Source organism: Nicrophorus vespilloides, unplaced genomic scaffold (genome assembly GCF_001412225.1).
Source record: "Nicrophorus vespilloides isolate i.1.1-1 unplaced genomic scaffold, Nicve_v1.0, whole genome shotgun sequence".
Classification (NCBI taxonomy): domain Eukaryota; kingdom Metazoa; phylum Arthropoda; class Insecta; order Coleoptera; family Silphidae; genus Nicrophorus; species Nicrophorus vespilloides.
The window spans coordinates 259,455-284,075 of NW_017095810.1; the positions used below are offsets into that span (position 1 = coordinate 259,455).

Here is a 24,621-nt window from a genome sequence, read left to right on the forward strand (position 1 = left end):
TAATTTACAATTACATTTTACAACATAGCAATTATATAATAGTTTACTAGTAGGCGGATACAGTATTAATGACAGTTCTATTTTTGAAGCGCACACGTCAAATATGAATTTTTAATGTTAAACACGAATTGTATTTATATTGGAACCTCGCTTAACGAATCTAATGCATTCCAAAATTTACAGATTTTTACTTGTATACTGAAACATATTCAAAAATACACATAATATGTGTACACAAGTTTTAAAAATGATGTAACATGGACGCAATCCGAGACTTCTCTTCTATTGGTCACTCGTTAAGCGAAACGTCGCTCGTTAAGCGAGTCATTTTGCTCGTTAAGTGAAATGCTCGTTATGCGAGGTGCTCGTTAAGCGAAGTTCCACTGGACGTATCTGTTAAATTTCTTTTTTCTGTAATTATTTATATGCATGGTTATTGCAATAAAGTTTGTCGTTAAAAAATCAATTTTCCGTTCAACTCTGTACATATTTTTCACGTTTCAAATTGATGACAATAGAAAGCGAGACAAAAAATCATTAATGCCGGGTAATACATTCGGAGTAAAGCTTTCTCCTACGTTAGGTTCTTTTCCTCTTAAGTGGAGTTAGATTATATACAAGGTCTGGCACCATATCTCCAAAAACTAACAACTTGTCTACTGGTATATCCGGTGCGTTTATCTTATGTCTCTGCAAACTGACCTTAGGAAATCAATTTAAATGGTAACCTGTTGCAGATAATTACTATAATTATATAATCAATAAGTTCTAGAACACGTTGTTTAAACATACAGTGAACATTTAAAATAAAATGATAAATTAGACTAGTAATTTTAAAAACTAACATTTTGATTATAATAATGAAAATTATATAGTCCACGCATTTTAAAACGTATTAAAAAGAGAAAGAAAAAAATAACACTGAATCTGTTCATTGAAAGTATCATGATCGCAATTTACAACAGCGTTTCTCAACCTTTTAGCCCCGACATATTTGTTTTTAGATGTACTACGACCCAATTTATAACAATATTTCACTAGTTACTTGCTTTGATACAAGGTGACAGCTGTCATTTTGCAATCCATTTAAATTTAACGCAACCCATAAGTTGAAAAACCATGCTTTACAATACGCTCATTCTCATTCCTCAAAATTTTTACATTAAAAAAAAAATATATTAAAAAATTAATTCATTATGCCTTGATATTAGATGTCAAGAATGACACAAAAATCATTATTAATGACAGATATTTGTGTATCATATTTGACAACTAATATCACAACATGTGTAATACAATCATTATCATTCGATAACTATAAGAAATGAAATGTGATATCAGCTAGTAGCTTATGTCATTATGTCAATTGAGTAATATTATTGGACCATTACATTAATCAATTTTATTTTGTACATAATATTGACTATATTATTCATAATGATATCTATAATAAATCAATGCGTTTATAATATAAACTATTATAATAATTTAGCTAAAAACTAACCAATTAAATTACATTTAAACAAACCAACATAAATTTGTTTATAAACTTCGTAATTCATATAAACGTAAATAATACCTGTTTGATTAATATATGAACTTGCTAATTAATTACACAAACTAAACTAATTAGCGAAAAATGTCAATAAATTTTCCATTGTTTTCTTAGACCAATGAAACAAATAATAAAGTATTCAATATTTGCATATTAATTAATACGTTAGAAATAAACAATATTACACAAGTTTTAATAAAAGAATAAACTTATTTTTCTCTTTTACAATTATTTGCGTTAAAAATGTTCATGAATTCATACTAGAATAGTTTCGTTTCATGTACAAACACAATACTTTGTTTAACAATGGATCGAAAATAGTCGGCTTCCAGTAACTGAATGGGAAATCTGTTGGCTTTGATCAGTTTGAAACGTTGCCTGTGCCTTTGGTACCTAAAAGCAAAAACGGACTTAAGTTGACCTGCATTAACAAAGCATCATTGAAAATTTCTATTGGTGGATTCGATGCAATTCTTTATATTTCTTATATCACGTATTTCTTTTAGAAAACACCTTTGTGAAAAGAAAAACGTATTTTTGAACTGATTTTATTAATAAAGAGCCAAAAAAATCCTTAAATAATAGAAAATAACATAATTAATAGGCTTTGATATAAAAAAATATTGTTATAGGCTTTAAGGTTGTAGTATGCCCTAGGCATCTCTTACTTAACAACAAAACATGTATTCTTGAATCCTAATTCCTAGTAAAGTGCTAGAAACCAGTAGTGTCTTCAAAGTTACATAAATGAAGTGAGATGGCGCTATTAATGAGTTTATAATATTAACAAAAGGAAAACTAAATATTTTGGTTGCAGTGTTTTTGATGTCGCGTTTCCAAGGTTACCGTCAATCATGATTGTTTGACAACAAAACGCAACTAAGTATCGAATGTGGTGGGAGTGAAATTGCAAATGCTCCGAGTGCTCTCCTTACTGCAGATGGGTGTACTAATCTATGGAATTTATTGAGATCAATTGAATCATCTGCAAATGAAAATATAGTGTTTACATTGACAGTTGGTGCAAGACGTAGGTCGCATTGAGCGTAGTCGAGTCGCGCGCGCATCGACCATCAAGCATCCAGCAGTAACAGCCAGCCTTTAACAACGCAAACATTACCAAAAAAATCTAGGTGTGTTTGCGTGTGCTTTATTCATTTTTACATTATACTAACAAACTGGTAAGCATTTTACGTAGAAAATATACACAATATTTGCACGAAACGCAAAGGAAAGCTGCAAACGCAGTCCCGTATCCTTAACAGCATCAGTATTTTCCGATTGATGCACATAACCTCATTTCATCCATCCATAATTGTCATATATTAATTAAATGTTATATTTTGTCTGTTTCAGATTGCACTTGCTTTTTTTACGTTGGCCCCGTTCTGTTTTCGTTTTCTTCCTCATACCATTTGCTAGCACACAAACATGACTGACATTAGTGATTTAGATAGACAAATCGAGCAGCTGAAACGTTGTGAGATCATCAAGGAAGCTGAAGTTAAAGCGCTTTGTGCCAAAGCCAGGGAGATCTTAGTTGAGGAGAGCAATGTGCAAAGAGTCGATTCTCCAGTTACAGTAAGTAGTGGTTTATTTTCTGATAACCTATTTAAAATGGGCTATGCATGTGGTCTATTCTCAACCAAGGTTTAGTCATAGGATTTATCTTTGTTCAAATGTTTATTATATTGTTTTCATTGTCTATCCTACATTCAATATCTATCAAACACAGCAATTATTTACTTTTATTTTATTTCTTTCATACTTTAATGCATCCTTTGAGCATTTTCTCTTGTTCAAATCTTATTTTTCTTTTCTTTATTGAAAGTTACAATATTTTTCAAAATAATTCAATAAACTTATAGGCACATTTATTTTAAGAATTTTATGTAATAATGCCCATATGGCTTCACTTTACTCTACTTAAGATACAAATGCTTGCAGCTGTCTGCCATATTTTTTTCTTCTATTTTGCTTATGTTTACCAGATTCCTTAGATAAATAGTGCACTTGAAAGCATTTATATTGAGGATTTAAATGAAACTTTTTATAATACTTATATAATAATAATTTAACTTTTAATATTTTTTTAAAGTAAGTTTAGTCAGACTTTATTAAAAGTCTGTTGTTTTAGTTTTACATTTGATCTTGTAAAACAAGCTTCTGTAGTATTGTTATTGCAGTGTAATTAAGATAATTTAAATTTAGTAAAATAGCGCAAATTTTTGCTTTCAAAAAAGAAAACTTGTAGACAATAATCATATTTGACACTAAACTCAACAGCTTGAATTTATTTAATTAAATTCTTCTTGTGTTGTTTTTATGTTAAACTGCATGTTTTATTTTATAATAATTATATCACTACGATACAAAAAATAATTCTATTCAGAATATTGAGCTTGTGATATGATGGTCAATCATATTTTAACTATGATTTATTTAAATCAGCCCCCAAAGTTTGCAGGGGTCAATAGAAAAAAAGAAATAAGAATCATATTTTCTACTCGGTGGACATATTTTCACTTTTTTTATTGTAAAGATATGACTATTATTGAAGCTTGAATGATTATTTTAGGCTTCAAAGTAAAATGAGCCTTTTTAAATCATAATTGTTGCGCGATTCATATTATTATTACATCAGAGTAAAATATGGTTAAAATCATAATTGTTCCTAGCCTTTATGTCACACTAAAACAAATAATTATTAAATTACTGCATTATTATAATTAGTGTGGTTCAAGATCAAAATAGTTACATAACATGTTTTTATTTTTTTCTATTAATATATTCTATAATGGTAACTTAGATTACATTGATTCTTATGAAAAAGCAAATAATGACTCATAAAATAAATAACAATTATTTACAATTTGTTTGTAATATATATTTTTGTCTTTGACTCAATGTTCTTGAGATTTATTGTGAGATTAGTTTAATAATTTTGTGTTATCTGTTCAGGTTTGCGGTGATATCCACGGCCAGTTTTACGACCTCAAGGAATTGTTCAAAGTAGGCGGAAATGTTCCTGAAACAAATTATTTGTTTATGGGTGACTTCGTAGATCGCGGTTTCTACAGCGTCGAAACTTTCCTACTACTGTTAGCTTTAAAAGTAAGTAAAAGCTGAAATCGTTGTGCTATTACCATCATTTAATACCTTTACTCGATGTTTACAGGTCAGATACCCAGATCGCATTACTTTAATCAGGGGTAACCACGAATCAAGACAGATCACCCAGGTGTACGGATTCTACGACGAATGTTTACGCAAATACGGTTCTATCACCGTTTGGAGATACTGCACTGAAATATTCGATTATCTCTCCTTATCCGCCATCATCGATGGCAAGATCTTCTGTGTCCACGGTGGACTTTCGCCTTCCATTCAAACTCTAGACCAAATTCGTACCATTGATAGGAAACAGGAGGTCCCACATGACGGACCCATGTGTGATTTGCTCTGGTCCGATCCAGAGGACACGCAAGGTTGGGGTGTTTCGCCTAGAGGTGCTGGTTACCTGTTCGGGTCGGACGTCGTTTCACAGTTTAACTCTGCCAACGATATCGATATGATCTGCCGTGCCCATCAACTAGTCATGGAAGGTTACAAGTGGCACTTTAACGAGACTGTTTTGACCGTATGGTCAGCACCAAATTACTGTTACCGGTAAGAATCTTTTTTCAATCCTTCATTAACAAAGACAATTTTGTACTGTCTATGTATATAAAGTCATGGACCTAAGGTTCGTTGAACTATGTATTGTATTATGTTATACTTTTTTCGTTAACAACGAATAACCGTTTTATTAGTGCCAAATTAATATGACCAAATAATACAGTAATTGAATTTCGGCTATTAAAATTCACATCGCATTTCAATTACGAAATAAGGTCACAAATTAGTATTATAATCTTCAAGCAACATTGAAATATCCGATTCAAGGTTTTGTCTTTACGCTGACAACTTTTAAATACGATCTTCGCGTCTATGAAGACTTGTTAATTAATATTTTCGATTTATATAGTTGTTTACTAGTTTTGAAAAATATTGATGTATGTTATTTATTTGCAGTTGCGGAAATGTTGCTGCAATTCTAGAACTTAACGAGCATCTGCAACGTGACTTTACGATATTCGAAGCGGCCCCTCAAGAAACCCGGGGAATACCCTCCAAGAAGCCACAAGCTGACTATTTCCTCTAAAACAATTAGGTATTTTTATTATATAAATGAAAGAAAACATCAAAAAAAAAACATGAACTATATTTGTTTCTATTACTTTCTATAACTAAATAAGTATATGAATAATTATTATGTAGTGCAGTAAAGGAATCGATATGAAAAATGAAATATTTTTTCTTAATATTTTCGTTTTTCTTCATATGAGAATTTCTATCCTGTGTAATACTTGTATTTAGACTTCTTATTAATATTAATGATATAGTGAATTAATTATGTAAGATGTTATTTGATTTTTTTCCATAAACAAATATGTTACAGTACATGGAAAAGAAACATATTTATATAAAACAATATTATGCATTTCTCAAAATAATTTATAAACTTTATATTATTAACAAAACAATGACAGCAACAAGATTGTTGAAGCTAAATATGCAGTGTCTGTTGTACATTATGCATGTTTGACTTCCACATGTAAATAACTTGAAACTTTGTTTGGAAACATGTTTTAAATCGTTTATTTTGTATTATTTTTAAGATTTGTTCTATATTTCACTGATTAATGAAAAATTGAAAGAAAAAAAACTACTGCCAAATAAAGTTTGTTTTATAATAAAAATAAATAAAATAAAGACCTTTTTGTACCCTTATTGAGTGGACTCCATTTTTATTTTATATTTGTTTTCTATTGATATAAAAAAAAATTGCAGTTTCTGTTGGAATTTCTAACATTGGTAGCTGAAAAACGTTCTTATTGATTTCTTGCGTAAATATTTAATTATCAGAGGATGGCAAAACTTGGCAATTTTGGCGCTAATTTTTTTATTTGAAAAAAAAAAACATTGTTAATATTAACCTCGAAAACGCCGCCGTTGGTTTGAACAATAACAAAGCGCAGAAACCAAAAATGTCCGGAAGCAAAATTGAGTTCTCCACCATTACAACCGACGAGTATAAGAAACTAACGGAATTCGAAATAATCTATGGAGTTGTGGAATCTCAGTTTGGGCATTGCTTAATTGCATTGAATAATGAAAGTATCTGCTACATGTCTCTGTTTGATGAAGGTATTGTTTGAGTAGCAGTCAGCAAATAAAAGTCGTTACAATAACAAATTGCGCTTTAGGTAAAGAGAACAGTGCCATTGATCATTTGACAAAGGATTGGCCTAATGCTACACTCCGAGAGGACAACAAGAAAATTGAGGAAGTATCGAAGGGGATCTTTGAGAGCAACTCTGCTAGACTCAATGTCCTTCTCAGGGGTACAGAGTTGCAATGCAATGTTTGGAAAGAACTGACAAATTTGAAGGAGGGCATGACAGCAAGCTATGAGCAAATTGCTAAAGCTGTTGGAAATCCAAAGGCCATTCGAGCTGTGGCAAGTGCCATAGCTAAAAACAAAATTGCATATCTGATTCCATGTCATAGAGTTATAAGAAAAACTGGTGCACCCAACAAGTATCGCTGGGGACCAGAGAGAAAAATCCAAATTCTGAAATTGGAATCGAAAAAGTAAATTGTTTTTGTTTTTAATTGTGTATTTATGTAAACTTAATTCAATAAAATATTCCTAATTTGACTGCATCGTTTTTATTAAAAAAAAAATTATGTGTGTGTGTAATTTAATTATCATTAGCCTTATCAAATTACACCTGGCTAATTTCATCAACTAACTTCATTACAAATATACCTAACCTGAAAATGGGGAGAAGCTTTTAAAAATAAACTTCACTATAAATAGTTTAAAGTGTGTATTTCTATTCCAGAATAGTCTAGAAACGTGCTACAGGTTTATATTAGCTGCTCCTCAGGAGCTTCCAGATCAATCTCCAAGATGGGTTCAGGCAATCTAGATGAAGCCAACAAATTCAAAGAGGATGGCAATGAAGCCTTCAAGAATGGTAATTGGAACTCTGCTATTAAACTCTACACAAAAGCCATCAATGCTCTGCAAGACGATAGTCGAGACATCGCAATTTATTACAAGAATCGCGCTGCCGCTTATCTGAAGGAGGAAAAATATCAAGAAGCAGTTAATGATTGTGATAAGAGTCTGGAAATTGTTCCCACTGATCCTAAGGCGTTGTTCCGTAGATGCCAAGCTTTGGAAAAACTTGAGAGGTAAGTTCAGCTATTACATTTCATTATTAACTTAACTTTTCTTAATTGTGTCAAATGCACATGAAATTTCATAGTGATGAAATTCATATCATATCTGCTTCATATTATCTTCAATAGAGAATTTGAGAATTCAATCAATATATGAAAAATTATACAATACATGTTACAAATATCTCTCATATGTGCAGGTATGAAGAAGCCTACAGAGATGCACGCCACGTCCTCAATGTCGATCCATCGAACAAAACCATTCAGCCAGTATTGGAAAGGTTGTTCAATATTACTCAGGAAAGATCCCGTCAGAATGCTCAGGTTGCCACAAAGGTCGAGAGCATGTTCAAAATCGCTTTCGACATAGCCGAGAATCGCGAGAAACGCGAAACTGCCTTCAATAATCTTCTGGTGTTGTCTAGAGAGAAGGCCGGGTCTGAGATAATGGTTCGCACCGGCGTCGTTGACAAAGTTAAACGCTTGTTGAAAGTGGAAAAGAACAAGGAAATATATGTAACTGCTGTTTGGATTATAGGCGAACTGTGCAAACATGGACCAGAACGCACATTGAAAGTGTTAATGGATGTTGGCATTCCTTGGTTCTTGGAAATCTTGGATTCAACTTGTGAGAAACAAGTAAACTCTGCGCAGTATTGCGTACAGATTATTCTAAACGCATTCTCGGGTATGGAGAATAAGCCGGACACGAAACCTGTGAAAGACCTGTGCGATCGGTACACTAAGGAAATTGATACAATTTTGACCTGTTTGGTTTATGCGTTGAACAATAGGATGATTAGCGGCTTAGCTCGCGATTCCATCATGGAGCTGTTGATGAGGAACATACATTACACGAATTTATCATGGGCTGAGCGAATGGTGGAGATTGGCGGTGTAGAACGCCTGATGGAAATTGCCAGCGAATTGGATGAATACAAGTATGAGTCTGCTATGTCGATTACACCATCCACACGAACGATTGCCGCAGTATGCTTGTCCAGAGTCTATGAAAACATGTACTACGACGTAGCTCGCGACAAGTTTATGGATAGAATTGACAATTTCGTTAAAGCGAAACTGCTTACTCCCGATATCGAATCAAAAGTAAGAGTAGTTGTTGCAATTACAGCATTACTTCGCGGTCCACTGGACGTAGGTAACGCTGTTATTGGCAAAGAAGGTATCATGGAGATGATTCTTGTAATGGCGAATACGGAAGACGTGCTGCAGCAGAAAGTTGCTTGCGAATGTATAATAGCAGCGGCCAGCAAGAAGGATAAAGCCAAGTCTATTATCAGTCAGGGTGTGGACATCTTGAAGAAGCTGTACGTCGGCAAAAACGATAATATTCGTGTAAGAGCCTTGGTAGGTCTTTGCAAGCTAGGAAGCTCTGGTGGCAACGACGCATCCATCAAACCATTCGCCGATGGTTCCAACTTGAAGTTAGCAGAGGCTTGCAGGAGATTCTTGTTACATCCCGGTAAGGATCAAGACATTAGGAAATGGTCGGCTGAAGGTTTAAGCTACTTAACTTTAGATGCCGAGGTAATATTTGTGTAAATATGAATTGAAATTGAATGTAACAAAAATTGCTTTTTTTGTTTAGGTTAAAGAAAAATTGATTGAAGATGTGCCGGCGTTGTTAGCGTTAATCGAATTGGCTAAGACCGGTGACCAGTCAGTGCTTTATGGCGTCGTGACTACATTGGTAAACCTCTGTAGCGCTTACGAAAAACAAGAAATGGTCCCTGAGTTGGTGGAACTTGCTAAATTCGCGAAACATCACATCCCTGAAGAGCACGAGTTTGATGACTCTGATTTCGTCGCGAAAAGAATAACGGTTCTTGGAAAGGTTGGCGTTACCACTGCGCTGGTAGCATTGAGCAAGACTGAATCGCCCAATTCTAAGGAATTGATTGCCCGCGTATTCAACGCATTGTGTAACGAGCAGGAGTTGAGAGGAACGGTGGTCCAACAGGGTGGTTCCAAAGTATTGATTCCGTTGAGTTTGAACGGCACGGATAAAGGAAAGAGACACGCGGCTCAAGCTTTAGCGAGAATTGCTATTACAATGAACCCGGAGGTTGCCTTCCCTGGACAGAGATCCTTAGAAGTTATCAGACCTCTGCTGTCTCTACTTCATATCGATTGCTCGGGTTTGGAGAACTTCGAAGCGTTGATGGCCTTGTGCAACATCGCCCAAATGTCGGAGAGCTCCAGGCAGCGCATCCTGAAAGAAGGCGGCCTCAGCAAAATAGAGCATTACATGTATGAAGATCACGAACATCTGTGTCGTGCCGCCATGCAGTGCATCACCAATTTAACAATGTCCGAACACGTGGTCGAGGTATACGAGGGCGACAACGACAGACTGAAATTCGTCACAGCCTTGATCCTAGATGAAGATTTGGAAACTTGCTTGGCAGCGTCCGGAGCGGTGGCCATTCTAACATCCAGCTCAAAGAAATGCTGTGAGAAGTTCTTCGAGTCTAACTCTTGGTTGGAGGCTCTCCAGTACACACTTTCCCATGCTAATAGCAATGTGCAATATCGAGGCGCGACAATTACACGCAATTTGATGGAAACGTCGAAAGAAGTTGCTAGCAAATTGATGGACACTGAATTAATGGAAGTGTTGATGGCCGTAACAAAGCTGGAAGTAGCAGAAAAGGCGAAGATCAAGGAAATTGCTAGTGGGTGCCTTAAAATGGCTGAAGAGTATGGTATCATTAGGAAGCCCAACGAGGGAATTGATCCCTTCAAGTTACAAGAAATCGACGAAGCAGATGAATAAATTGTACTTAATTTTCAAATTACACGTATAAAGTAATTATTTATATTTATAACTAATATTTATATAGTATATGCCGAGCATTATATTGAATTTTGTTAGTTTTATTTAATAAAATTTAAATCTTTTATTTTATTATTTATCTTAGAAGTAGTAAATATTGGTTTAGTTTTGAAAAAGAGGATCCAATAAAGTAATATAAAATTAAATAGTTAATGGCAAATGTGCAATTCAATAGCTCAATCAACGGAAATTAAGAATATTAATTATTATAGAGATTCTCAATATTGCATTAGATGGCGCTAAGAAATCATCGACGAAGGAGTTGCATAATGTTGGAATCAAATTGACATCAGTATTAGATCCACAGGTGTGCCAAAATTGGTCGGCGATCGGAACATGTATGCAATTTGCATGCACTCGCATTTAGTTTTGTGTTCAGTGTTGGTAGGAGAGGAAGTGCTATAAACTGCAGTCGTTCGTTTTTCTGGCTATGACATTTAGCGAAAAAAAGTTGAGTGTTTGTTAAAGGTTGTTACATTAGCGTTAAATATAGTTTGTACGAGGATCCTGTTATAGTAGCTGACAGTAAGTACAAAATATGTTTAAATATTTGTAGAAGCCGCTCGGCGAATTTGGTAGTTTAGTTGTGTGCAAATTTAGGTTATCGTTGGCCCTCTTCGGGCATTCGCACGAAAACGTTTTTCGACCCAATGATCAAGATATCCGTTGTCAAGGATGATGCAAGTCTTATTGGAATTGACCCTACTTATTAAATATTACTTAGGTGTATCCAATTGAGTGGTACATTTCTATTTTGGGAGCAATTTAAATGCCATTAACTGCATATTAATGATGTTTGTAAACCTCTTGTTTTTTTAATGCCTGAACCCATTAATTTCACGGTGAAACGAATTCACCCAAATTGTATGCTTACTGCAAATTAAAGTGTTACACTTATGTAAGTAATCTGCTGAATAATTTAGCACTGGACCTTCAAAGGTCCATACAATATATTTACTAAATTTCAGAGACTATGACTCTAAACTTAAGGAAATTGATCAGTTGTCTTCAATTATTGTAACTGATCTCTAATATCTAATACATAGGATGGTCCATGTTATCCGATTAAAAATTTAAACCTTCAAATATTAACCAATACAAATATTCAATTTAGCTGCACTTCTAAGCCTGTTAAGTGGTCAAGATAAGGAATGTAAATTGTGTTACAATCCAGTAAGAATGTATATATAAGTTTACACTTGTATGGTTTTTGGGGTATTCGAAAAATGTTTCAACTAAAAAAAGTGTCATCATAACTGTTCATTGTTAACCAAAAGCGAGTGTATAAAAAAGAGCCAAGACAATGCAATAGGAATGTGTGTGTGCTGTGATCGGCATTCATTAACATCGAAAATTGGTGACAATGACGATGCTGCGCGAAATAGAATGCATTACATTTTCGTTGAAGAATTCGGGAAGGTCGCATTAAAACCGAACACGAAGCTGCTTTGTCTAATTTAAGAGATACCACGACTATGTGGAATTCTAAGCGTTTTAGCGTAGGTCAAGCCGGATCGCAATTATCGCTTGTTGCGCTCTCAATTATTACATTACACATTTAAGGTCACAAGGCAAGATAGAAAAAGAAAAATGCGAACATCAGGCTATCTAGATAGCATTGGTATTCAATTAAATTAATGGAGCGAACACATCATCAAAAAATATAACTAATAAATAGGCCATTGTATAAGCGAATTTAAATCGATTATTTTAAATTCATGTATTTAAATGCTAATAACATTGATAAGGTCCTTTATAAAAAATGAAATCGGTTCAATGGAATTTATTTAAAAAAAAATAACAAATTAATGTGTAGCTAATTACGTGTGAACAAGTAATTATCTCAGTTCATATTGCAGCGCTAACAGTGGCTATTTGCATATAATTAACAATTAATGTGGGAATTAGTATCTGCTGCTAAACGAGAATCTGCGGTTTTCTTCGTAGATGGTTCGAATTGAAGCCTTTCATCCGTAAAAACGAAACCACTTTCTATTCACTATCCACTTGATTGTGGTGTTTCTGTTTTGTTTTAAACTGGTTGAGGAAGTGGATCCATAAGATACGATACGATCTTGTTGGATGGAGAATGCCAGGTACCGTACCAGCTTCTATTTTTGGATCAATCTATTTATTATCCTATAGGAATAAACATTCAACGCCAGGATAAGGATACGCACACAAAAAAAAATGTAACGAAACCTCTTCATATTCCTCTTGACATATTCATAAATTATGAATCAATTAAGAAGAAACGCATTAAAACAGACTTAATTTTAACAATCGTTGTAACATATTTATGAATATTAGAACAATATAAATTGAATGGTTAACAAATTTATAACAGTACTGCATTCTATATTTTTTGGCGCTTTATTTCGAATGCTCTTTTAATAACTTTTTGTATGAGTCAGCTCTTTCATTTTAACATTTTGATGTAAATATTAACATATTTGTTCGTAGCTGTACCTCGTCTTAATATAAGGTGACAGCCGTCATTTCGCGACTCGTAGGTTCAGAAATACCTATCTACATAATATTATTCAGAAACACAATTATAATCAAACACTATATAATTTTTAAAAATATCCGCTTATATTTGTTATTCAATATATTTATGTAATTGATAATAATGTGTTTTATGAATGACTTTCACCTAAATTATATGATATCAATTACTTTAAATGATTTATTATATATAAACACGTAATCTTATCTATCAATAGTTTATAGATTTATTGTTGTCAGAAGATATGTCGAAATTTAATTTATTACTAAACTATTATTTATTGTAATATGAAACAACATCATTTTATTTATTTTTTTTATTGATATCAGATATGTCTTCAAACAAAGTGCTATTAGTGTTCTCAAGCATTTGTTGACATAGTTTCATATGTATTTCCTAGATAACGTTCTGATTAGTTCTTAGACAAACTAACATTTATTTTTGTTAGTTTGTGATTGCAATTATTTCTATACTATGAATATTAATCTATTCTCACTTAATCCAGATTTATTTCAATACGCCCAAAACGTAACGGACTTATCATATTTAGTATGAACAATAGAAAGTTTTTTTGCTATTTTTAATTTAAATCATATATAATCTGATAAAAAGGTGGTCTCATTTGTGACTTTCTGTGTTTTATTTGCTTAATATTTTACTGAATGGTAAAATTTTATCTCGAAAAAAGAATCATTTTGAGAAACAATTAGTTTATTAATTATTGGTATTGAAATTATTGTAATTAGTAGTTCTTTTATTATATAGATTAAGGTGGAAGATGCAGGTTGACCTAAATGTTTTATTTATTTTGTTATAATGTTACTGAGGTTTGCGTAGAAACCGAGAAGATTGCTTCTAAAGCACTTATTTGTAATAATAATGAAAAAAAAACTTGGTTTATATAATAGGTTTGGTGCTGTGGTGAGTTGTAGTTTTGAATAATTGGAATGGGATTCGAGAAAGTAGTGTGATCGTGCGATGAGAAAGGCGGAGAGCAACAACGCCGTTGTGTGGCTATAACTACTACCTGCCTTTTGCCTCCTTTCGCGTGTTTCACTTTATTATTTTACCTTAATTGCATTATTTTCTGTTGCAATAATAGTCGCGCACAATTTCGTTTTAATGCTGCTTTTTTCATCATCTTTAGATTTTACCGTTCCCAAACTGTTTCTCGGTATTATTGTCGCTGTACGAGAATAAAACGATGCCGTATTTCAATTTGTTATCTTACAAATTGGAAAATTTGTTTCAGAACTACAAAAACTAGTTAAATGTTTGCATTGTTCTTTATTACATTTCTATTGAACAATCGAATTGTAAACACTAGTTATTTTGTATTTATTTTCAAATGCAGACACTAAATTCTTTAGGTCATTGAAATCTTATCACAGCTTTCAAACAAGTTTTCGTGAAATATGTATATTTGGTTCATGTTTCATTCATTTTTATTTAAACTAAGTCGAGACGATTTATCTTTAAACATTTTGAAAGAATTTGTAAAGATAACTTTTTACAACGATGCTTTTTTTGTCTCCCGTTGTCGATAAGGTAATCTGAAGGTTGATATATCCTTCAAATGTTTGGGGATTTAAATGCCTGGCATTTAACATAATCTTCCCTTTAAGAAAGTGACATAAATGGGTCGTAAAAACTAACAAATATGAGAAAACTGAGCGTTTCTCCAAAAACGTCTTATTGTCCTATGCAGATGTTTCAAGTGCTGATAGGGGTTGTTTACTGTTTATGTAAACTTTCCATAATGTACTTATTAATACACAGTAAACATAGTACTTATTAACACATATATCAATAATTGATAATTAACTGGTTAGCCACAACAAAGGAATATTAAAAGCAAGTATTCTTTAATAAGTTTATTAATTAATCGAATATATTCTCATGAGATATGATCAATTAAGATCAGTGTTTTTCTTATGAAGTATAATCTATATTCCTTGTTAATTTGGGGTGTCCAGGTATACCTCCACTTATCTGCGTTTTAAGTACTTAATTTTATCTTTTCTTATTGGGGTTCTGCAGACTCATACTAGCTCAATTGAGGAGTGCTCTAAGATAGATTTTCATAAGAATAATTCTTTGGGAAACTTTGTATTTTTTGCTATGAAAATACTGGTTTGAATACGTAGAAGACGATGTTGTAAATATTTTCAAATCTTAGGAATAGTAAACAAGATGTTTTCTAAAATTAAATAGACTTACATAAATCGAATGAGATACATTTGCGCAACAGATTGTATAAGAAAAAGAAAGCGTTTTCGATTGTGTTAATTATTTTTTTTTTTTTATAATCGTCATGGTAACAGGAAATAATTTGGATGTTAAATCCTTGCCAACGAGATCATTTATTTTTGTTATTTTAATTTAAAATTAATATAAATATCTGTTGTGCATTTGAGTGTCGATTTGATTGATTTGGAAAGTTAAACATTACATGTGCTGTTGATGAATGGGTAATAAAAGAAATAATTGTCAATTCGAGATAATTATATTGTTATATTACATATTCTGGTTACATTCTCTAGAAAAGTATTTTATAAAAAAGTCAATTATAACAAGAAATGGAAGTACATTTTTGTTGGAGGTTTATAATGCACATATGTAAAAAACAACTATTAGTGTAATTTTTTTATCAAAATGTTGCTTATATCGATAATTTTCATAAAAAAATTAATATTACAAAAATTGACTAATATAATTATTTTGGAAATAGGACTTCGAGATTTCGGTTAATAACTAAATTATGTTTATTATTATTTTGTAAACAAAATATTGACCTATCATAATTCTTTTGAATAAACAAACAACTTAATAATGCTGTCTTTAATAGGTGATAAATTATTCTGATAGTTGTATTTTTAGCGCTTTGGTAACGATGTCGCACTTGAATGGATTTATGGCCTTTCGAGCGGGTCTGGACTGTAGAAGCAAAGCGGAAAAACGGTTCGGAATGTAAAAGTGCAGCAGTAGTATTTTGGTAACGTTGCCGGTCGATGAACGTCTTGTTCGCCTTCAAATAGGAGCGAAGAAAGCGAAACGCGAAAGTTTTTTTGTGTATTATTGTCGTGTGTTGATCCTTTTTTAAATTTTATACCGCTACTGTTAAGTAACTCAAATTTTGTCGGTGAAATTTGTCGAATGTTTATTGCCCAATAATGGTAGCTGAGGTAAATTGATTATATAAAAGTTTATTTCTAAATCACTATAGTTTTGTAATACATTAAATAAATTTTTATTTAAAAAAAAGCACACAATATTAACGAATGTGTACAATCATTTTAATTTACCCAGAAATTCATACAATTTATTGAAGATAAAACAATTGCTGACTATTGTGAATGAATATTATCAACATTATTTTTATTTATTTTAAGATAGTGTTTGCATCCGCCTTAGTCCTTGTTGAAATTTCTTGTATAAATAGATGATATTTGTTTACGTTTTATTTCTATAATCAAGAACAAAGTGCATGCATATACTCCAATCAATATAAATATTGAACAATTGCAATGAAAATATTTATATTTATCATAAACACACGTATCCGACTAGTCATACAGCAGAGTTAGATTTCAGCATGTAAAATGAAACTTTTCGCATTGCTATTTCTTCCACATTACACTATACAAAACAAAAGAGTAATGTTACTGTGGTTACAATTGTTTTTATTAATTTATACACGTAAATATTGCTATGTACGCATGTAATTATTTAAAAATACTCATAATAAAGAAAATAAATATCTGGATTTTATAAAATTCGTAATATGAAGTGATCTTATAAATTGTTGTCTCTAACCATTAAGTTTGGGTACCACTGAGGACAATGAGCTATATACCAATATGCAGAATAGGCAGTGACCGTTTGTAACGTTTCTTCGTTTTTTCAACTGATAACTAAACTGCAGAATAGACAGATCTGTGCATAGTCAGATGAATCTTAAATCTATCAAGTAACAAATTTGTTATGTAAAACCAAACGAATTTCATTAAATTTCCAACAACTGAGACTCCACAACGACAACAGAAGAATATATCCCACAGTGTCCAGAAAATCATCACTGGGACACGACACAATATTCAACATTATGTAAATTGTAAAGCTACATGGGATATCACATTGATTTGTATATTTTAAATATTGTAAAATATAAAAAAAAACAAATTATAATTGAAAGCAAATGAGGTTGAACAACCTTTGGTCAATAAATTAAATCGATATTCAAGAAAATCAAGGTGTTTTTAAATATTTTGAATATTAGATTTTATAATTTATAGATTGACCGTATTCAATCTGTCTATGAAGTATATTTTGCTTTCTTTCTATTATTTTCGTTGTGCGTTAAACGTGCATTTCCGGGACTTTTCGGAAACTGTGTTAATGACGCGTCTAATTAGGCTCGTTCATAGTTGTTCCGTGAAGTAAAATAACAGACGACCTCCATTATTCTTTTATCTGTCAACAAGACATTTATTTTAACTTTCACATTATTCTTCGCTTTAAATACTATTTATCATTTTTGTTTTTTGTATTAACTAATTTATAGTTATATTTTTGTGCCATCGATTCCTATGGTCGTCAGCCAGACATTATTGAATACATTTTGTATATTTTGAGCTATATAACTTTGAACCTATTTTGAACATTTAATATATTTTATATAACTCATCTGGCTTCTCATTGAATCTTATTATAAGTATTCTTTAGTAATATAAAAGGAAATTTTAATTTTTCTTTTTAAATTGAGAAATTTTAATTTATATGTTTTATTTTGCAGTCTTCCGCCATGGAGAAGAATTTGCGAGCAGAAACGATCGCAGGCGTCCGCGCCTGCCTGAATTCCGTGAAAGGAAAGCTGGAGCTCAAGGATCTGGCAAACGATTATAAAAAGCTGATGGGTTGCCCGATTCCGTTCCACAAAATGGGATATTCCTCGTTGGAAGAGTTTTTGCGGAACGAACAATCGTTGATAGTCACAGGCGGTCCAACTGGACAAATCTTTATAGATGCAAAAGGGACAGAAGCCAGCGCTCACATCACCGAAATGGTTGCAAAGCAGAGGCCTAGCAAGAAGAAAACCATCCGGTAATTGTTGAATTTAATCTACATTTTATGTTGTACTAAGTAACGTGTTGAATTCGCAGGTTGCCTCCACCGAATAGAAATAGAAACTACGTTAATTATCAGGCGCAGGCACCAAACAAATGGCGGCCAAAGAATATTAGCAACAAGTGGAACACATCTTTCACTAATCCACTACGACAAGCAGCAATCAACCACAATCAGGTCGTGAAAATAAATCCGGTGAAACAGCAGGCGCCCGCCGTCGGAGGACCTGCTCGCATCTCCCCCGATCAACACATGAAACAAATTAACAATAACAGCAATAAGAATAATAACAATCACAACTTCTCACAAAAGGATGTATTCAAAATATCGTCGGAGGGTTTCACGAAAAACCGCAACTTCCGCGATTCTAGTCACGAGAACGAGAGGAATACTCATTCGGCCTTTACGAACGGACAGAAGGTTCCGCCGAAGACGCCGCCACCGACATCCAATCGGCCTCCTTCTCTATTGCAGAAGCGCACTCAATCTATCCACAATGATATTAAAGAAAACCAAAAGACTGACCACCGACCCGCAGCGGAACAGAAATTCCACGTTTCCGGAGATCCTGTTCGGGATCTGCACGCTTTCGCGAAACAACGTAATCTGAACGAACCGATAATCAAAGTTATAACACGACAAACGAAACCACACAAACCCATCTTTTACGATTGTCAAGTCAAAGTAAGTAAAACCTTGTATATGTTTATTGCTTAAATTGTCAATATATTAGATATAGTATGAATTTATGAGTTATTCCTAGTTTTAAATTGATGATTGTGTTTCAGATTGACAACTCTAGCTTCTCAAGTTACCCCCATGACTTCAAGGATGAGTTCTCCGCCAAACAGTACGCTTCCAAATTGGCGTTGGACGCTCTGAATCATAAATTTGGCACTATAAAGAAGCGTGAGTCGTTGCTGCTTTCGAACGAGACCGACGTCTTAACGAGGATTCCACCTCTGGTCATGAAACATTACCACGGTATTTGGAGCTGGCAACTGGAGGCGGATTACAAGGATCAATACAATGAATTGTTACCTTTGAACTGGCTCGAGGTCATCGACAGTAGTCAGACAATCTCCGTCGAGGCTTTCGGCGATAAATACGTGCTGAGATACTGTAACCCGGAGGATGTAAGTATGGTGGCTTTGTTGTTAGCTTTTCATTTTAGCTCGACTGGTTGTAACTCGCTTGTTTTTGCACTAATATACTTAGGTTTGGTGTTTTGTTTGTTTCTTTCTCTTTTCGAACACATTAGCTTTTGCAGAAAGGCAAGATGTCCTCTCTGCCATTATCCTACGAAGTTTCTATACCCACCAGCTACGTGGAATTCGTCGATCAAGGCCTCCTTCTAGTGGAAGTTACATGCGCCGTCTCCACTAAGGAAGTGTGGTGCAGGCAAATACAAACGCAGGAATATGTTAGTGAAAAAGTATATTTTTTTGTATTTCGTTTACCAATGATCGTATTTTTAGGAAGCGTTCCTTGCCATGAACACCCAAATGGAGAGCGTCTATAATAAAGAGAATGGCAGTTTGTCTGCTACCTCGGTGATTATTGGGAATTATTATGTAGCTTGGATTGACAACTTTTGGTATAGAGTGCGTGTTCTGGAATGTGACGATAACGACAACATTCAATGTTTGTTGGTTGATACTGGTGACGACCAGAAGGTACCTAAAAAGCACATGTTCCATCTTGAGCTTCAATTTGCCAAACGACAAGCACAGGTAACGAAATTCACTGAAGTTAAAAGTTCTTTAAGAAAATTAATTATTATCTCGTAGGCTTTTATATGTCGTCTAGCTGGGCTAGAAGAATTATATGAGGTTTCTGTGGCTTCCGAAACCCTTCAAAAACTAGAGGGAAGAACGTTTCAACTAGAACCTTGCTTGGAAGAAGGTGAACACGGTGAGTGCATCATATAAATTTATTGATAAAATTTAATGTATATATCCAATTTCAGCGAAATACGATCCAATTCGTGTCGTCATGTACGATATTGAATCTGGCGTTAGTATAAATGACGAGCTTATAAGTTTAATATCGATCGAAAATGCTCAACCCGTTTTGGACGAGGTAATACTAATTAATATATTGAATTTGATGGATAATAACGGTAAATGTTTCCAGGCCTCCCCGAACGAGGTGTTCATCAGTTACGCAGACGTTGAAGGCAATATATACCTTCAGATTCATTCTAAGGGATACGGCATGCTACTGAAGTTGATCAAAGATTTGGAGTCAAGTTTCCTGGAGGATCGTTCCCTGCTCTCGTCCGCCGAGGCTACGGTGACATCGAAAAATAGCGCAGGGCGTCTGTACTTCTACAAGAATCCCGAAGACAAGCAATACTGCAGGATCAAGATTCTGGAGTGGTCGCCGAACGGGCAACTGTATGCACAGATTTATTACGTCGACTACGGTTTAACGAGTGTCATCAAGATGAGCGAATCCAAATTATATCTTCTGGATGACTTGAGTAGTGTCGTCAGTAAATTCCCGGAACAAGCGTTGAAGGTGCGCCTGGATTTAGAGAAAATCCCTAGCGATTTTATAAAGATTTTCGATGCGCTGGTACCTAGGAACATCGGGGTCCTCCTTCGATGCGTTGGCAAAGACAAGGATCAAATTATGCGCGTGAAACTCTTTGTACGCGTAGCTAACGCTGGACTCGTTTCTGTCACTGAAAGCATAAACATCGAGTTGCACAATAGGTAATGCGTCCATTAATTATATAAAATCGTGCTAAAGATTCTTATTTATTTTTTATAGAGAACAATCTAATCAGAAATTAGAAAAATTTGAGAAAATTATATCTTTGAATATGGAAGTACCGAAGGGCGTACCTTCGAGTGGAAATCTCAAATCACCACCTTTGCCCATGATTGGAAAATATTATGACATAAGAGTTCCGACTGCTGTGAACCCGTGGAACTTCTTCGTAAGTTTTTTTTAAACAAAATTAACGTTATATAATTAATTTATTTGTCCAGGTTCAACCCCACGATTCCACAGAAAGTTTGAACAAGTTGATGACCAAGCTGCAAATAGCTTGCAAAGATATTCACTATGGCTCTTTGAGATTGGAAGATGTTATTCCGGGAAAAATTTACGCTTCAAAATATGGTGGTGATGGAAAATGGTACAGGTTAGTGTTTTCTAAATACCTGCTTCGAATAATTCATTTTCTACCCAAAAAAATTCTTTTTCAGAACAAGTGTAATGAAAGTTATACATCACGGTTCAATCTCTGTTTTCTATTGTGACTTTGGTTATTATGCCAATCTGAGTCTTCAGCAATTAGTTCCTCTCAAACCGGAATTTCTGAAATTGCCGTATCAAGCAATTAAAGCAAAGTTGTCTGGTGAGTGTATTATTATGAATGATGTTTAGATAGGTGTTTTTAATGCGTTTCCCTTTATTTGTAGGTATCAAACCGAAGCAGGCCAAATGGACTATGGACGATTGCAACTTCTTTCAGAATGAAGTTTGCAGCAAATCGTTCGTGTCGGTGCTGACGTCCGTAGAGAAAGACGAGTTATACCGATGCGATACCATTCTTGGTCTAAAGTTGATAGACACTTCCACGGAAGTCGACATCTACATAGAGGATCAACTCATCAAGAAGGGAATCGCCGTCAAGATATAAAATTCTACTGAAACTTCCTATTTGCAAACAGTGACTAGTGCCAATTGTTTGGTCTTATGACATATATTTTATTATATTAATGGAATGCTACTAGGAGACGAAAAGTACACGTTTTGCTCAAAAATCCTCAAAGAAAGGGAACCAATAATGTGGCAAAACCAATGTCTATATGTTTTTTTTTGTTTGTTGAGATTCCATTTTATATTTATAATTAAGAATATTTATTTTTGGTTAAGTGTTTTTATATTTTTTTTATAGATTTATATACTTATATAAAAACAAGGTATGGAATTACTTTCTTAATAAGAATTATTATTGTTTTTATTTCGATATTTAAAAATATAATATATTTGTTGTTATTCTTTGACAAAGAAAAAAGAAAGTGAAAAATTATATATACAAAAAAAACACTTATTGTATTTGTCATAAAAATATAATATAGCTTTTTTTTTAAATATATTATATAACGTGTTGCGATAGTTGCAATTTTCTGTAATAATTGCACGCATTTTTTTTACATGTATAACTAGACAATGATAGTCACAATTAATGAATTATGTTTAATGAATAAGTGATAGCAATACCCGGATTTTTTAGAAGTTTTTTGAATAGAAGTGCCTTCACACGTTCCATCTCAATGATTACAATTACTTATGTTTATTTGTATTTTCACAATTAATCACCTATATGTTTATCGTATCGTAAATACTGGGATGATGAATATTAATAACCGAAGTCGCTCTGGAATTCCGCTGTTAACTAAAGTAAGCTGTGAATGGAAATAAATTTCAATTGTTTTCAAACGTATTTAGATTCTACTACTCAATTCATTTCTGTTCAGTTCGAATATTGCATCTGCTTGTAATCTTATGACGAAATTATCATAACTATTGTATTTTTTTTGTTGTATTTGACCATATATTTCATTCACAGAGAGAGATTGAGAGACATATATAAAAGTTGAATTATATTTATTTAAATTTACAAGATTGTTTTATTTTTCTTTAAATACTGAATATTCACTTTTGGTTATCCAAACGTAAATATTCATACCGTTTAACAGAAATATTATTCGGTTAAGACAAAAGCTAGATTTTGTTGAAACTCAAATTGTAAAATTTATTACTACTTACTAACAGTATTGATAAAATGTAACGAATAAAAGTACTATATTTTTTATAATATATTCAGTTATTGTACGTATAATAAATTGTATCAATTATTAGAGGTTTATTGAAATTTATAACCTTTTCAGAAATGTTTTTTGCGACTTAACAATGTTTGTACTGTTCTAAATCTTTTACTTATAATATAATAACAATAATTAGATTATCTGTTTGTTCTTCTTAACATTCTTCAAATAGTTTCCATTCTAAGTCTTTACATTTAAGGCTACTTCAAAATACTTTCGATTAATTCTAAATAATCGAAATGAAATTAGTTTACTTAATAACAATAAATTCATTTAAACAAAGCTACAATTCTTTAACATAGCAATTGTGGTAAAGCGTCTCCGCATTTAGCCGAAATCTTCAAATCCACTAAATGATCCGCACGCGTGGCTCCGATATTGACGACACAAATCTCTTTGGATTCTTCAACGGCTTGTAGGATAATCCTGTAGCTGGAAAATACTGTTAAGCTGGAGCCTAAAACCAAAAGACCGCCGCATTCTTCAACAGAGGATTTAACCTTCTCGACTCTCTCCTTAGGCACGTTATCTCCGAAGAACACGATATCTGGCTTCAAGATGCCTCCACAGGATTCGCAGAAAGGAGGTCTAAATTTATCGACCATTTCCTGAAACGAAAAATAAACATTATTTTTTTTATGAAAACTGCAGGTTACTTAATTTGTATTTATACTTGTGAGATTTCCACATCACCGTCAGGTCTCATTGCCGATTGAATATTCTCAAATGTATCATTGGTTTCTTCCAGTTCTGTTTGGATCTTGTGTCTATCGTAAAATGTCCCACACTGCATGCAGTGTACGCGATAAGCGCTCCCGTGAAGTTCAATTACATTCGTGGATCCAGCTTTTGTGTGTAAACTGTCCACGTTTTGCGTTACTATGCAGGAAACTTTCCCAACGTCCTGTAACTGTTGAATCGCTTCGTGCGTGCCGTTCGGTTGGCTGCTGGAGAAACGCGGCCAGCCCACATAGTTTCTGGCCCAATAGCGACGTCGCGTTGTCGCCGATCTGACGAACTCCTGGTACTGGATTGGTCGGTGGTTGGATCGAGCGTATAGACCTACCTTCTCCGATCGGTAATCGGGGATACCTATCTAACATCAACCTCATTAGTTCCAATTTGTAATTAAAATCGTTTTTATACAATAGTTAATACCTGATTCTGTTGATATTCCAGCACCTGTTAGCACCAATATGTTCTTGTGGTTTTCGACGAAATCGCGTAACAGTTTCAAATCTCTTTCGTTGACGGGCGAATGTTTCGGTACAAAGTTTGGTTTCAGCGAATGCACACCTCTTATAATTTGTTGAAACACAGTAACACTAGCCATTACAAAAACAAAACAATTGTACTAAGTTTATAACCTAAAACTGTTTATATAACATCATGTTTTACAATTTGCCTATATCTCTATACGCAACATTTGAAG

General features: G+C 33.5%; 5 protein-coding genes across 7 annotated transcripts; 4 read left to right on the forward strand and 1 right to left on the reverse strand.

Moving 5' to 3' along the window:
• The first annotated feature begins 2,411 nt into the window (after positions 1–2,411).
• Positions 2,412–5,812, forward strand: LOC108565067 (serine/threonine-protein phosphatase 4 catalytic subunit). Of its 2 annotated transcripts, none has more exons than XM_017924351.1 (5): positions 2,412–2,688; positions 2,912–3,136; positions 4,517–4,669; positions 4,734–5,224; positions 5,630–5,812. In XM_017924351.1, exons 2-5 carry the CDS (start codon positions 2,987–2,989, stop codon positions 5,757–5,759), a joined length of 924 nt encoding a protein of 307 aa, XP_017779840.1. In that variant the 5' UTR covers positions 2,412–2,688; positions 2,912–2,986; the 3' UTR covers positions 5,760–5,812. The 2 variants fall into 2 exon arrangements, with proteins under 2 accessions (XP_017779840.1, XP_017779832.1); XM_017924343.1 differs by having other exon boundaries at positions 2,413–2,736.
• A 659-nt stretch (positions 5,813–6,471) lies between these two features.
• Positions 6,472–7,319, forward strand: LOC108565128 (bifunctional transcriptional activator/DNA repair enzyme Ada). Its single transcript, XM_017924418.1, has 2 exons — positions 6,472–6,805; positions 6,865–7,319. Exons 1-2 carry the CDS (start codon positions 6,646–6,648, stop codon positions 7,254–7,256), a joined length of 552 nt encoding a protein of 183 aa, XP_017779907.1. The 5' UTR covers positions 6,472–6,645; the 3' UTR covers positions 7,257–7,319.
• Positions 7,320–7,423: 104 nt separating this feature from the next.
• On the forward strand, positions 7,424–10,719 carry LOC108565305 (protein unc-45 homolog B). Its single transcript, XM_017924697.1, has 3 exons — positions 7,424–7,861; positions 8,050–9,397; positions 9,459–10,719. The coding sequence occupies exons 1-3, from the start codon at positions 7,575–7,577 to the stop codon at positions 10,644–10,646; spliced, it is 2,823 nt and encodes a 940-aa protein (XP_017780186.1). The 5' UTR covers positions 7,424–7,574; the 3' UTR covers positions 10,647–10,719.
• Positions 10,720–11,068: 349 nt separating this feature from the next.
• Positions 11,069–22,208, forward strand: LOC108565291 (tudor domain-containing protein 7B). Of its 2 annotated transcripts, none has more exons than XM_017924676.1 (13): positions 11,069–11,231; positions 18,011–18,318; positions 18,378–19,026; positions 19,131–19,478; positions 19,604–19,765; positions 19,821–20,075; positions 20,133–20,256; positions 20,312–20,424; positions 20,479–21,062; positions 21,121–21,289; positions 21,342–21,496; positions 21,561–21,712; positions 21,777–22,208. In XM_017924676.1, the coding sequence occupies exons 2-13, from the start codon at positions 18,020–18,022 to the stop codon at positions 21,995–21,997; spliced, it is 3,231 nt and encodes a 1,076-aa protein (XP_017780165.1). In that variant the 5' UTR covers positions 11,069–11,231; positions 18,011–18,019; the 3' UTR covers positions 21,998–22,208. The 2 variants fall into 2 exon arrangements, with proteins under 2 accessions (XP_017780165.1, XP_017780173.1); XM_017924684.1 differs by having other exon boundaries at positions 11,070–11,231; positions 19,613–19,765.
• A 1,078-nt stretch (positions 22,209–23,286) lies between these two features.
• Positions 23,287–24,603, reverse strand: LOC108565081 (NAD-dependent protein deacylase Sirt4). The gene is made up of 3 exons (XM_017924364.1): positions 24,348–24,603; positions 23,863–24,281; positions 23,287–23,797 (listed from the first exon to the last, which is right to left on the reverse strand). Exons 1-3 carry the CDS (start codon positions 24,520–24,522, stop codon positions 23,483–23,485), a joined length of 909 nt encoding a protein of 302 aa, XP_017779853.1. The 5' UTR covers positions 24,523–24,603; the 3' UTR covers positions 23,287–23,482.
• Positions 24,604–24,621: the final 18 nt, after the last annotated feature.

Coding starts and splice junctions, on each gene's coding strand:
- LOC108565305 (XM_017924697.1), top strand. CDS start 7,575: ATGGGTTCAGGCAATCTAGATGAAGCCAACAAATTCAAAGAGGATGGC. Junction 7,862..8,049: donor GCTTTGGAAAAACTTGAGAG/GTAAGTTCAGCT, acceptor TCATATGTGCAG/GTATGAAGAAGCCTACAGAG. Junction 9,398..9,458: donor ACTTAACTTTAGATGCCGAG/GTAATATTTGTG, acceptor TTTTTTGTTTAG/GTTAAAGAAAAATTGATTGA.
- LOC108565067 (XM_017924351.1), top strand. CDS start 2,987: ATGACTGACATTAGTGATTTAGATAGACAAATCGAGCAGCTGAAACGT. Junction 3,137..4,516: donor GAGTCGATTCTCCAGTTACA/GTAAGTAGTGGT, acceptor TTATCTGTTCAG/GTTTGCGGTGATATCCACGG. Junction 5,225..5,629: donor GCACCAAATTACTGTTACCG/GTAAGAATCTTT, acceptor ATTTATTTGCAG/TTGCGGAAATGTTGCTGCAA.
- LOC108565081 (XM_017924364.1), bottom strand. CDS start 24,522: ATGGCTAGTGTTACTGTGTTTCAACAAATTATAAGAGGTGTGCATTCG. Junction 24,282..24,347: donor TGGAATATCAACAGAATCAG/GTATTAACTATT, acceptor GATGTTAGATAG/GTATCCCCGATTACCGATCG. Junction 23,798..23,862: donor GTGATGTGGAAATCTCACAA/GTATAAATACAA, acceptor TTTTCGTTTCAG/GAAATGGTCGATAAATTTAG.
- LOC108565128 (XM_017924418.1), top strand. CDS start 6,646: ATGTCCGGAAGCAAAATTGAGTTCTCCACCATTACAACCGACGAGTAT. Junction 6,806..6,864: donor CATGTCTCTGTTTGATGAAG/GTATTGTTTGAG, acceptor ATTGCGCTTTAG/GTAAAGAGAACAGTGCCATT.
- LOC108565291 (XM_017924676.1), top strand. CDS start 18,020: ATGGAGAAGAATTTGCGAGCAGAAACGATCGCAGGCGTCCGCGCCTGC. Junction 21,063..21,120: donor AACATCGAGTTGCACAATAG/GTAATGCGTCCA, acceptor TATTTTTTATAG/AGAACAATCTAATCAGAAAT. Junction 21,290..21,341: donor TGAACCCGTGGAACTTCTTC/GTAAGTTTTTTT, acceptor TTATTTGTCCAG/GTTCAACCCCACGATTCCAC.